The sequence below is a fragment of the Lemur catta genome, chromosome 19 (assembly GCF_020740605.2).
Source record: "Lemur catta isolate mLemCat1 chromosome 19, mLemCat1.pri, whole genome shotgun sequence".
NCBI classification, from domain to species: Eukaryota; Metazoa; Chordata; class Mammalia; order Primates; family Lemuridae; genus Lemur; species Lemur catta.
The window spans coordinates 33,289,501-33,301,680 of NC_059146.1; the positions used below are offsets into that span (position 1 = coordinate 33,289,501).

Sequence of the window (12,180 nt, forward strand, 5' to 3'; positions counted from 1 at the left end):
AGCAGCGTCGCCGTGTGACTTCCCAGGCTGGGCTGGAAAGCAGCGTCGCCATGTGACTTCCCAGGCCGGGCTGGAAAGCGCACCGTAGCTTCCGCCTGGTTCTCTCTGGGGTGGTCGCCCTGGGCACCCAGACTCACCCGTGCGGCATAACCGAGCACTTGTGCGAATGAGTCTCCAGGGAATTCCGAGCCCCAGCCTGCGACCTGCCGACGTCCTAGACATCGCGGGGCAGGGATTAGCCATCTTCTCTGGCTTTGTCCGAATTCCCAGCTGTGACGGTCCATGAACAAATGACAAATGGCTTTTCACTCCACTGAGTGTCGGAGTAGGTGTCACCCAGCCCTGGTAGCTGGAACAACCCTGACAAAGGGTCTAGATCTGGTCTCCACGAGAGGACTCTCCCAGCAGCCTTTCTCCACCTGAGGTGATCACAGGAGCAGAGTTGTGGCCTCAGCTCTTCCTGCGAGTGGCACGTCTCGGGAGGAGCTGGGGCCCCTGTGCCGAGTGGCCCTCGGCTCTGCGTGGCACTTGCAATTCTGACCTGTTTCCCGTCTCAGCCCCTTGGGGCCCTGCGCCCAGCTCAGAGCCCACCGACATGTCCCACCGCCCAGAGAGCCAGCGCTGCAGGTGGGACAGATGCCTCCCTCTGTGCCATGTGGGGATGGGCAGTGATGGAGGAAGGCGGCTTCAGGCAGGGTCTGATCAGGGCCCCACCTGGAATTTCTGTGCTGGGAGGTGGAGGGGCTCTGAGTGCATCTCCTGTCTGTTTGCATCTTTTTGTGAAGAGCTGACTCCCGCAAGAAGTCTGGGGCTGCCCGTCCATGGGTTGAAGGTGGACATCCTTTGGGGCTGGGAGGAGGGGACTGGGCCTGCCTTGGGGACTCCACTGTCTGGTGCAGAACCTGAGCAAATCTCACCATGTCTTCCCACACTCACCATCTCGGGAGCCAAATGGCACTTGACTTGCTGGTTTAAAACCCAGGAGCTGATTGGGCAGGGAACAGCTGTTAGCGGTTGGCTTTTCTGAGGCGTAATCCTCAGTAGTACAGGAATAATGTGCTGGGCCTTGGCCACAGCTGGGTTTCAGAGTGGCTGCTAAGAGTTCTTTAGTCTCTCCCCGCTCTGCCGGGCCAGCTGTTTGTCTGGTGCAGCACACAGGCTCGGGTGACCTTGAGGGTGGAAATGTGTCTGCGAGTTGGTCTCCCTGCTGGAGAAGGCTCGGCGTGCACACTGGGCAGTCAGGCCGAGCAGCCTTGGTCCCGGGGGATTCTGGCCCCACAGCTGAGAGCCGGGTCCTGGTGTCCTGCAGACCTGGTCCCCCTGCTGTGGCCCCCCAGAGCAGGCCTCTCCCTCCTCTGCCCTGGGGTGAGTCCCCATGTCCCGAGCCTTCGGGAGAAAAGGCACAGCTGTAACAGGGCGGTGGTGAAGGTGCCGCTTGTTTGGGGCCGGACCTGGGGAGCGGCCAGATCTGATGGCGCGTGGCTGCGTCCAGACACTCCCGGAGTCAATAGGGTGCCAGGAGGAGGCGGATGGGATTCCCTGGACTTTGCAGTCAAAGCCCACCAGACCGAACGTTTGGCCTTCAGCTCCTCAGCTTCCTTTTGAGTGTCTATCTGATGGCTTTTGAAAATCCGTCTGGCAGATGCTGCAATCCAGGGTCGCCCAGGGAAACAACACGCCACCTGCGGGCCCTGCCACTTCCTGTGTAAACGGTTTGTCCTGGCAGCGTGGCAGACCCCTAGGGGCCGCAGGCAGCCTGGCGCCGGCCTGTTCCTCACCCCAGGCCCTGTCTGGGACAGGTGGGTGGTAGCTGCTGATTCACTTTAATTTGGAGTCTTTGCTCACAAAAACGTTGGTGCCTTTTGACGGGAGAGTGTTTCCCGTCATTCCCTAGCGGAATGTGGCCCAGCTGACGGCAGCCTTCGCTGCGGCGGGCCTGGGGGGTCCTCTGAGAAGGCAGGAGTTTGAGTCAGCGCCCTGGGAAGGGCCACTGTGGGCCAAGCGGGGGACCCTCCCAGAACCTTTGCAGCTGGGCCGTGTTCTGTCCCCATCCCTGGTGGAACTCCAGGGTGGAAGGTGACAGTGTGCGGGGCCTGGGGTCTGTGCCCAGGCCATGCTCCTGCTGGGGGCCTGTGTGGGCCTCAGGCTGCCCGGGGAGTGGAGAGAGGGAGTTTCTCCAGGGACCTGCCCGCTGCTCCTTCTGGTAGGAATGGATGTGTGGGTGTGGGTGTGGGTGTGGGGGGTTGTCTGTGGAGTGTGGGGGGCGTATAGGGTGTTTGTGGTGTGATGTGTATTCGGGGTGTATGTGATTGTGTGTGGCTTTTCATGGCCCTGCCCCCACCCCAAGCACAAATCTTGTGTCATGAGGACCCACCCTGGCTCCCTCTTTGGTCAGGGACGGTGTGGGGGCCCTCTTTGAGTTCTTTTGGTGCCTGCCCCGGGCAGTTTGGGGGTGTCCGATCCCCAGCAGCCCCAGGCCTGGCTGGCGTTTGCCAGAGTCCAGCGGCCCGTCTCTGCCCGCCGTCGCTGGGCGGCGCTCTCCCCTCTGCGGGCCTCTCCGGGGGGACGCCACCTCGGCGCCAACGCCCTGCTCGCAGGAGTGGTCGCCGGGAGCAGAGGCCTGCACCGCTGGGGAGAGGTCTGCTTTTCTCCTGGACAACCTAATAAACCTTGAAACGGTTGCCGACTTGCACCGCGGAGCAAGTGCCGCTGCTGTGGGCGGTGAGCATTGGGAGAGTGGGGCAGTGGCATTGTTTGCAGCCGAAGGCAGCCCTGGCTGCGGGAAATTGATGGTGACTGCTGTAATTTGGCCCTGTTACTTATTCATTAACCGCGTGCAGGTGGTCAGCCAGCCGGCAAGGCCTGCGCTTTGAAATTTCATTTTCTAGAGGGCTCCGTGTCTGCACCATGAGGCATTAATTTAATGTTTCCTTCCCACCGAGGCCCCAGACGGGGTGTTGGCGGGCACTGCAGGGTGAGCGGGTGTCAGCTCTGACCCTGGCCTCTTGGAAAAGCCTCCTCTCACTCGTGCCAGCACCCAGCTGCTGGCAGAGCAGGCCTGCTCAGGCCAGAGTCCCAGGGTGCTGACCCCTCTGGAGGACAAGGGCCCCTTGAGTGGGAAGAGTTCTCCTCTGTCCTGCCAAACCGTCCTTGCACTTGAAGGGAGTGTCTGGGAGTGCCATCGGCCTCCCTGGTGACCAACCCTCTCTGGTCTGGTGGTTTCTATTCGGATCTCCCATCTGGTGGGGCCAGGCGTGAGCTACCCTCTCACTGCCCTAGGGGACAGGTGGCAGGCCCTCTGAGTGGCAACCTTCGGACCCAGCCAGCCTGGTCCTCAGTGGCTCCCGAGCTGCAGGGACCTCTCCAGCCCCCTTTGCAGGGAGTATGGAGAGACACCACTTCTTTTTCCGTCAACCCTGCTATGTGGCTGCCGAGCCTTCGGTGGCTGGTTTGACGTGGCAGTCTGGCACACATATCCCTTAGGGTAACATTTAAATGATTTTTACTATAATTAGCTCCAAAACATGAAAAATAAGTACCACCCAAACTTAATTATCTTTGCCCTTTAAAAAAGAATGAACTGCACAGTGCCAGGAAAGATGCTTCCAGGTTTTATCCGTCAAACAGTTCTTCCTGTTGGGAACCAGGCCTGTGGCTGGGGAGGCATTTTTGGCAGGAAGGGCAGGAACGTGTTTCCTGGTGGCTTCCCTCTGCCAGACAGTCGGGGTGAGCTGGGAGGCTTCGGGGTCCCCCGTGGGAGTGACGGTGAGGTCAGGTGGCCACACTGGTGGCTGAGATGCCCTTCTGTAGGGAGGCCTGGACACTGGCCTCGAAAGCAGGTCCTTTGTGCTTCCCCAGTCTGCTGGAAGTTTGCTTTCTGTGCCTGTCACCGCTGGAGATGATGAAGTGACGTGGGCCAGAGGCAGGATTGGGGACTGGCTGCGGATGCGGGGCCTTGTCGTGGAGCTGGGGCAGTCAGAGTAGATTTGATGATGCCAGTGACTCATTTCGCTGGTGGCCCTGTCTCTTGCTTTTCTGGCAGGTGCTTTTGTGCCCACCTGCAGGGTCACCTTGGTGCTGAGAGTGTCGCTGCTCCATAGCAAAGGGTCTGCAAGGCCCCCTGGGGCTGGCTGCACAGCAAGTAAGCCCCGAGTCTGGGGACTGCACAGGCTGGGCAGGTGCTTGTCACCAGTTCCTGCCCGTGGCTGCTTGAGGCCCTGCTGATGGGGGTGTCAGACCTTGGCCATTTAAATTTTGAGTCCTGCCTCAAACCTGGAAGCTGATGTGACTGAATTGTGCAGATTTAATTAACGGCAGGAGCTTGATACTCAGTGATCATTTCAGAGAAGCCGAAAGGAGAAACAAAAGGGCGTCCGGTTGCCCTGAGCAGCCGGTCGTGGTGAGACGGAGTCTCCCGGCCGAGGTGGGCTCCTGTCGGCGCCTGCTTGCGCATGTGGCTGTGAGCCCCCTGCTGCAGGTCCTGCAGCCCTCCCATCCGTCCGTCCCGCCCGAGGTCCGAGCTTCCTGGCTTGGGTGGAGGGAAGTGGCGGAGGGCTCAGGGCGTGGGGTGGGGTCTGTTTCCTGGGCAGCGATGCCGGTCGTCCACATCTCAGAGGCCCAGGGCGGCGCTCAGGGTGCCGGCGCAGGACTCGCTTTCCAAGGGCATCCTCTCCTGGTCCCAAAGTTCTCTCCCTCCCTCTGGGGATCCCCCGGTGCGTTGTCCTCAGCACCCTCCACGCTCCCCTGTCATCAGCTCACCCCGAAAACCGCCTGCTGTTTGTCCAGGGCCCGTTTGGGCTCCAGCACCGGCGGCTGTGATGCCGTGGGGTCACCGGCGGTTTGGGGTGGGCAGGGCGGGGTGCGCCCTGGGACCATGTGGTGCTCAGGTGTGGGACGGTGCGCGAGTCACTGGATGTGGCTCTGGAGCTCTGCCTGTGGCGTTCATGTTCCTCCTCACGTGTGTTCTGCCGCCAGCAACGACACTGACTCATCTCCAGCCAAGAGCTGGGGGTGGCAGCTCTCTGGACCCAGAGCACAAGTTGCTGTGACCCAAGGGCCACTAGGAGGTGGGCAAGGGCTGCCCAGCCCCGTCCGCTCTGTCTTGTCCCCACTAATTTTTCAGGGGTGATGAGCATGTTTGGATTTTTCTCATCGCATGGAGTCATGCTGATGTTGACGTCTTTAAAATGTTCACGTTTTAGCTCTCCATCACGGTCTGGAGACCACCAGAGGCAGCTTGTTTTCTGCCCCAAAGGGTGGGAGCGCTGGCTGGCCTTCCCACGCGCTCTCTCTGGCAGTGACGGGGAGTGACCAGGGGTCGTCTGCAGCTGCTTGCAGAGGCTGGAGGTCCTGGGTCACGAGGAACGGGGCCAGCTTGGGGCAGGGGTGGAGCCAGGTGCTGGCTGTGATGGGGACGGGCCCCGGGTGTCACGGCCTGGGCTTGGCGGGCGGGGAAGTGGCTACGCTGAGCCGCTGCCCAGGCCTGACCTCGGCGCTCCCTGTGCTTCCCTTCGAGGATCCACTCCAAGGAGCACTTCCAGCAGAAGTACGCCGTGGACGACGTCGAGTACACCGATGAGGTGAGTGGCTGACCCGCTTCCAGAAGCTCCTCTGCTGCTGCGTCCCCTCCCCTACCACTGCCGTGGCCTGGCTGGACACCGGGATGCCACCGACTCGTTTGGAAAGAGCAAGTAGGAAACACAGCCCTCAGATGTCTCTGAGGAAGCCATTTCTTGCCTGGGCAGTGCCCCCGACGCAGTGGGGAAGTGGCTGGTGACTTGGGTCGCGGCCACTGGATGCACAAGCGAGCACGTCTCTGAGATGCGTCCTGCCTGCAGTGGTGGCACATGTCTGAGCTACGTCAGACCCGGACCCTTTCCTGGGCTTGGCCTGGGCCTTCCTGTGCTGGGAGGCCTGTCCCACGGGCCCTGGCCGCAGGTGCTGCTGTCACAAACGCCCTGGGCTGCAGGGGGGCTCGTGCATGGGGTGGAGCTGGAGGTCCCTTGGCTTTAATCCACTTCCCAGCGTGGTTTTCCAGTGCGCATTGCGTGGCCTGCGTAAGTGAGCGACTGTCCCCTTGGGGTCTTTGAATCTGTCCTGAGTTCAGGCAGAAGGGGTTGCCCCTGACTTCCTCTGCTGACAGGGCCAGGCCGAGGCAGAGGTGAGAGCACAGCTAGGAGCCCCCTGGTGTGACAAGTGACCAAGGCCTGACACTGCACCCACTGCCTGGCACACAGGAGGCCTCTCTGCTCCATCCCTGGGCACAGTCACAACCCCCTGGTCTGTGCAGGTCCGTGCTGGGTGGAATGGAAACACCCGGAAGTCAGTGCCTGTCGCTAGGGGTCCAGCCCCGACCTGGCAGGATCAGCTGGGTGGGGCCCTCCCCACTTCCGCTGGTCAGGACACAGCCAGGTTGGGGGGTGACAGCACTGGGCAAGAGGCAGGTTCCTAGGGAGCCCAGCCCGACACCCAGCGCTGGGAGGAACCGGTCTGTCTCCGCCTGCTGTGGGACAGCCAGCTCACCTTGACCCCGAGCGGACCCGCCTCAGTTCCACGCTGTACACAGGCCCAGCCCTGCCTCTGGTTCTGCTGTCCTGAGTTGCTGTTCCCACTTCTCAGACTCTGTGCCCTGCCCATCCTTCAGGGTCTTGCACCAGCCCCCTGCAACCCCGCCCACTCTGGTCTACACTGGCGCCCTGCCCTGAGCTCCCTGGACAGGTTGCAGATGCTGACCGTGTTCTGATCTGCACCTGCCTTTAACGCCTTGTATTTGTGTCGAAGGCCCAGCTCTTTCCCCCCAGACATTCCTCTTGCAGTCCCTCCCTGCCGGGTCCCAGGGACACGTGGGCAGCAGAGGTGGTTGAGACCCAGGGCTAAAGTCAGCCGGGGCACAGTCTGGCATAGGAGGTAACCGCACGGGTGAACAGTCGCTGTAGGGTCCTGGTGCCTGGTCAGGGCTCCCCAGAGGCCCTCCGTGAAGCAGCCACCGCTCACATCCACGGGGCCACCGGGGCCTGTTTCTGTGGCACTGTCTGCCTGGCTGGACCGTGGAGAGACAGGGGCTTTTGATGAATCTTGTTGTCATGTGATTTCAATACCAGGCTTTTGGGGTGACTCAGCATCTCCTACTGGGCTGATTGCTTTGGGTGTAGCATCTGAAGCAGACTGAGCATTCATGTGCGTGCCCCTACCAAGGTCATTGCCATGTGCCCTGGATGCCTCAGTGCCAGAGAGGGAGGGGCCTGCTCGTCCTTCATCTCACTTTGTTCCTGGCCCTCCCCCTCGGCAGGTGCGCCCCCCACTCCCGTGAATTGTGTTCATGTTATTGCCCTTTGTCTCCTTGGTGCAGCCTGGGTGGGTCCCTGGGACCCAGAGCATGGACACCCGCCTCCATTCAGGACTTGGTCGCTCACTCGGAGCCGTCCCTGTGCCGTGGCCTCCTCAGCCGCTGTCTGACGTTTTTGTTTTTATAACCAGGGGAAAGTTCAACCCCCTTTACACTGGGATTTCTGGGGAAGAGAAAGGAGAACTGGTCTCCAAACGCAGTAAAACAGAGGACGTCTTGGGTGTCAGAGCAAGGAAGTCCTCGATGGTGGTGTAGAATGACAGCCACACAGACCAGCTCATTCTTAGTCTGTGTTGATAGAGTTGGATCTTAACTGAAGGCTTCAATAGAGTTCAAAGGGCAGAGTCTCTTTAGGGTTCAGGACATTCTGCAGCGCCACCGCCATCATCACCTTTGGTCAGTTTGGTTGTCGCTGTGCTGTTTTCATCGGAAGTAAGGGCTCATGGTGACAGTGGGACAGGAGCTCAGTCTGGGGCCCACACCTGTGGGCTTGCTCGGGTCCCCTCGTCCCTCCTGCCCTGTCCCGTGGTGAGCCACCGCTTCCACCCCATTCACGGATGAGCGGCCTTGCCCAGGGGCCCACAGCTGTTAGGTGGGGGCGTTGGGATATGCCCCCAGCCCTCACTTGCCCGTTGGACACTTCTGGAAAGGGAGCCTGCCAGCAAGTGCAACCTGCTGGACTGAGCCCCCTGGCTGGGAGGTGCTTCCAGGTTGCTGTAGGGACCTGGGGCCTCCTCCATTGTGGGAGGTGACAGGAAGCCCCTTGTACGAGAGAGGGTGCCTCAGGCCAGTTCTATGGTACCCAGCCCTGTCTTACTCTTAGGGACAACCTCAGTCATCTGTGACAAATCACAGCACCTGGCACCTGTCTCCTCTGAAAGAAGGCAGGAACCCCCTCCCCATAGCCCGTCACCGGTTACTGCGTGTGACAGGCCGGTGTCTGGTGCAGCACGCCCAGCCCGCCCCACAGACGACCTGAGTTCCATTACTGAGAAGGTGGTTCCCCTGAGAAGGGGCACGCAGGGGGCTCTCGAGGGTGCTTTGAGGCACTGCTGCTGAGGCCCAGCGCGGCGAGGCTTCAGGGAATGAGGTGTCAGCAAGGGACAGCTGCACTGCGGGACTGCTGGCCCAGGGCTGCTGGAATTCCGCATTGTTCAGGAGCAGCTGGTGTGATGTTTCCTGTTGTTTACACTTTAGAGACAAATTCAAAATTTTAAAAGCATTGCAGGCCAGCGGTTGCTCTGCTGTTGGAGGGGACTGCCATGAAAGACAGCTTATTTCTAAGAGCTTTGGTGCTTGCGGGGTGAAGTGCAGCTCTCTGGAGCCGTGCAGCTTTCTCAGTGTTGGTGACGGCGTGTCCAGCCCCTTGTCAGGATCGTGAAGGTGGCCCTGGGGCCTGGTCTGGGCCCTGGTTAGGGGAGCACGGGAGGTGTCCGTGGGAGGCCTCTGACTGTCCCCGGGGGAGGAGCCACATCAGGGGCTCTGAGGAATTCTCTGTGTGCCCATGTTCCTCGACCTGCCAGAGAGGCCGGTCTGCCCGAGAAATTGGTGCTGGCCGTGGCACGGAGTGAGGCAGGGCCATTTAGCAGCACAGGTTTGCGAGAGCTCCCTAGTGGCCACCACTCCGTGGAAACAAGGCCCCGAGTTGACAGAGCCATGCTGTTCTGTGTGCTGGGGCTGCATTTGGAGCCAGCGAGACTCGGCACTTCGTGTTTCTTTAATATCCGAGGCGCGGAGTCCGGGCGTGCTGATGAGAGTGCAGCTCTAATGGGTCTCCGTGGGGAAGGGCAGATGCAGCTGCCAAACTGGGAGAGGCTTTGCAGCCTCAGAAGTAACCAGGGCCCACTCCAGCAGTTGCAATCAATAGAAGATGCCGCTCTGCCAGGACCAGCGGACGCACAGCCTGCTGTCCGCGTCGGGCCTCGGTCTGTCTGCGCACCGGGCAGCTCGGAGACGGCTGCGTTCTCTGTGATTCCAAACCGGCATGTCCCGAGAGTCATTGCAGGGAGAAAAACCATCAGCCATTCGTTGTCCTGCGCCTCCCTCCCAAGGACAGTTGTGGATACAGTCCCCAAGTGCCTCCGCTCTCTGCTCCCGCGGCTGTAATTGACGGAATTATTCCATGCTGATGAACATGGCCCCTTCATGGCAATGTGGCAACGTGCCCAGGGCCCAGCACTTGCCACTCTGTTCCTCTTAATGAGCCACCCATCCTCCAGGAGGGCTGAGAGTGGGAGGGACTCGGCCAGACCTTGCCTTTGGGAGACAGGGGCGGGGGCTGCTGTCATGCTCAGGGCAGTTTGTGAGTAAGCGATGTGCCTCTCTGCAGGGTCACCTGGCCCTGCACGTCACAAACCTCGACAATGTATGTGGCATTGACTCAGCAGTTTAACTGGGTCAAATTTGATTTTTTTTTTTTTTTTTGAAGAGAATACTTTTTTTAAGCAATTTCATTTTAAGGAAATAAAGCCTTACGTATAAGGATGTTCGTCACAGCATTATTTATGCTAATCAGAAGTGATTGAAGTGTCTGGTGCAGGAATTAACAAATCACTTATGCTATGTCCATTAAGAGAGTATTATGCAGCCGGAGCTTCAGATCTGAGCTTTGCTATTTTTTACTGAACTCGGGCAGGTTCTCCAACCTCAGAGGCTCCTCCCTGGTGAAGCTGCACATTCGTGGCACCATCTTCCTGGGTGGTTAAATGAGATGCTCTTGGAAGACAGTCACGGCACAGGCCTTAATCAGCGACTCACTGGATGTTGACAATCCCCAGTGGTAGTGACAATTGCATGTTTGAAGAATATTTAATAACAGGAAGTAAGTGGAACATGTCATTTCATATGATCCAAATGTCATTACAGATCTCTGTTTTCATGTGCAAAGCTAAGAAGTCCCTGGGGATGGGAGCGTACATGCCTTTTATCTGTTTATAATTTTCGGTACATTCCAGGTTTTCTCTGGGAGCATCTCAGTATTAAAAAAGGTATATGTACATATGTCAGAACTTACCAGAATGTCCACTTGAAATGTGTGGAGTGTATCAGTGATCGCTTAGTCAGGCTATTAAAACAACAGCGCACCCTCCTCGCTCTCCCCCTGCTTCGAGGGTGTAAAGAGTTTAGGTGGGGTGTGGGGAAGAGACTGATCTCTGCCCTGGGGGGCTCGGATGCATTGGGGTCTGCAGAAGCCAGGTGCAGGGTAGACCACAGGGAAGGGCCAGGTGAGGAAGATACTGCTCCCAGCAGGGTGGTTGGCACCCTTGGGGTGCAGAGGAATGAGGACTGTCCCTGGGGCATAGAGGTGGGAGTGAACCAGCCTGCTTGGGGGCCGGGCCTTTGATCCTGAGTGCAAATTGATGAAGCGGCTAAGACGGGAGAGGGCACTCCAGGCAGTGCGAGAGCCTGGGTTTTGGGTAGGAAGCAGCTGGCACGAGTGGGCCATGGTGGAGGGTTAGAGAGCGGGTGTGGGGTGGGGGCTGGAGGGAGGCCCTGGGGAAGGCCCCTCCCCTTGGTCTAGGAGACAATGGGCAGGGAGGGAGGTGTCTGCCCTGGGGACAGGAGGCTGTAGAGCTAGTGCCTGAGGGCTTGCTGGGACGGATCTTTGAGGAAGGGTTTGGCAGATGGCAGAGGTGCTGGCCTTGGAGCATGGGCAGGTCTGGCTGTTTGGAGCGGGGGACCTGTGTGGTGGCTGGAGGCGGGGAGGCATGGCGGGAAGCGAGCCGGGTTTAGGTTTTCCCCTTTCTACCCCTCGATAGCTGTGTGGCTTCCAGAAGTCCTTCGGCTGTGCAAGCCTGGGTTTGCTCATCTGCAGGATGAGGCAACGGCAGCGTCGCCTGGTCTGGGCGTCTGCCCCGTGAGTGCGCGCTGTCGCTTAGGGAGTCGTGACGAGGCCAAGTCTCATCTCCGTCAGACTTCTTCGTGGTTGCTCTAAAGAGGGTTTTTCTTTCTGACCTTCCAGATTGCCAGTGTCCTGATGTCACGGCAGCCCTCTGTCCTCCTCACATTGGTAAGTGGCTGGGGTCCCGGGGCCAGGCAGTGTTGGGCATGGGGAGGGGTTTTAGGGAGCTGCCTGCCCTTGCAGATGTGGGGACCACGGGGGAGCATCACGAAGCCGGGAGAAACCGTTGTCCCTGGTCAGTAGCAACACCTGCTCAGCCCAAATGGCCCAGCCGCGGGTCTCCCTGGGACGTGCTGTGTCCTGTCATGAGGCCGTGGTGGACCAGACACCACGCCCACTTGGAGGGTGGAAACCGGGCTGGAAGCCGTGTGTGTCGGGCTGAGCTCCTGGGATTTGTGGACGTGGACTGTCAGGTCACTTCCACCCTGTCTCCTCCGTTCGTACGGTCTGCAAACACTCCCTTGGCGTCTGCCCTTGAGGACGCTGGGCTGTGGACACGGTGACAGGCCAAGGGCCGGGGGTGGGCTGGGGGTGCGTGGGGGGCTCCTGGCGCCCAGGCTGTGGGATCTCTCAGGAGGAGACGTGCCTTCTTGCCCTCTGGGACCTTGGGAGTCTCACATACGAAGCGTATCCGCGGCCACGCTTTCTCCAGTGACCCTTCTCTCTTTTGCTAATCGATTCCTGCAGAAATAGTTTTTCTTGGTTATTTCTTTCGGCACTTGGTCTCTTTTTCCCCACTGTGCTGTTTAGATGGCTAAGAAGGAAGGTCACGTTAGATGATTGTGGTCAGAGGTGGTCTGGTGTGTCTCATCTGGGTGTACAATGAGACATCGACCTGAAGTTCTGGGGAAAGAAGTGTGATTTGAAATGCCTGGCCTCTGGGGATGACACGTTTGCTGTGCGTCCCTTGTTTTGTTTCCGTCCCTGTCCACTT

General features: G+C 59.4%; 1 protein-coding gene across 1 annotated transcript in view; it reads left to right on the forward strand.

The window, feature by feature from the left end:
* The window catches only part of PEPD (peptidase D), a 106,245-nt gene that overhangs the window by 11,245 nt on the left and 82,820 nt on the right, over positions 1 to 12,180 (forward strand). The window contains exons 4-5 of the mRNA XM_045532929.1: positions 5,516 to 5,579; positions 11,307 to 11,354. Coding sequence (XP_045388885.1) covers positions 5,516 to 5,579; positions 11,307 to 11,354 — 112 coding nt within the window. The remainder of the gene's footprint in view (positions 1 to 5,515; positions 5,580 to 11,306; positions 11,355 to 12,180) is intronic.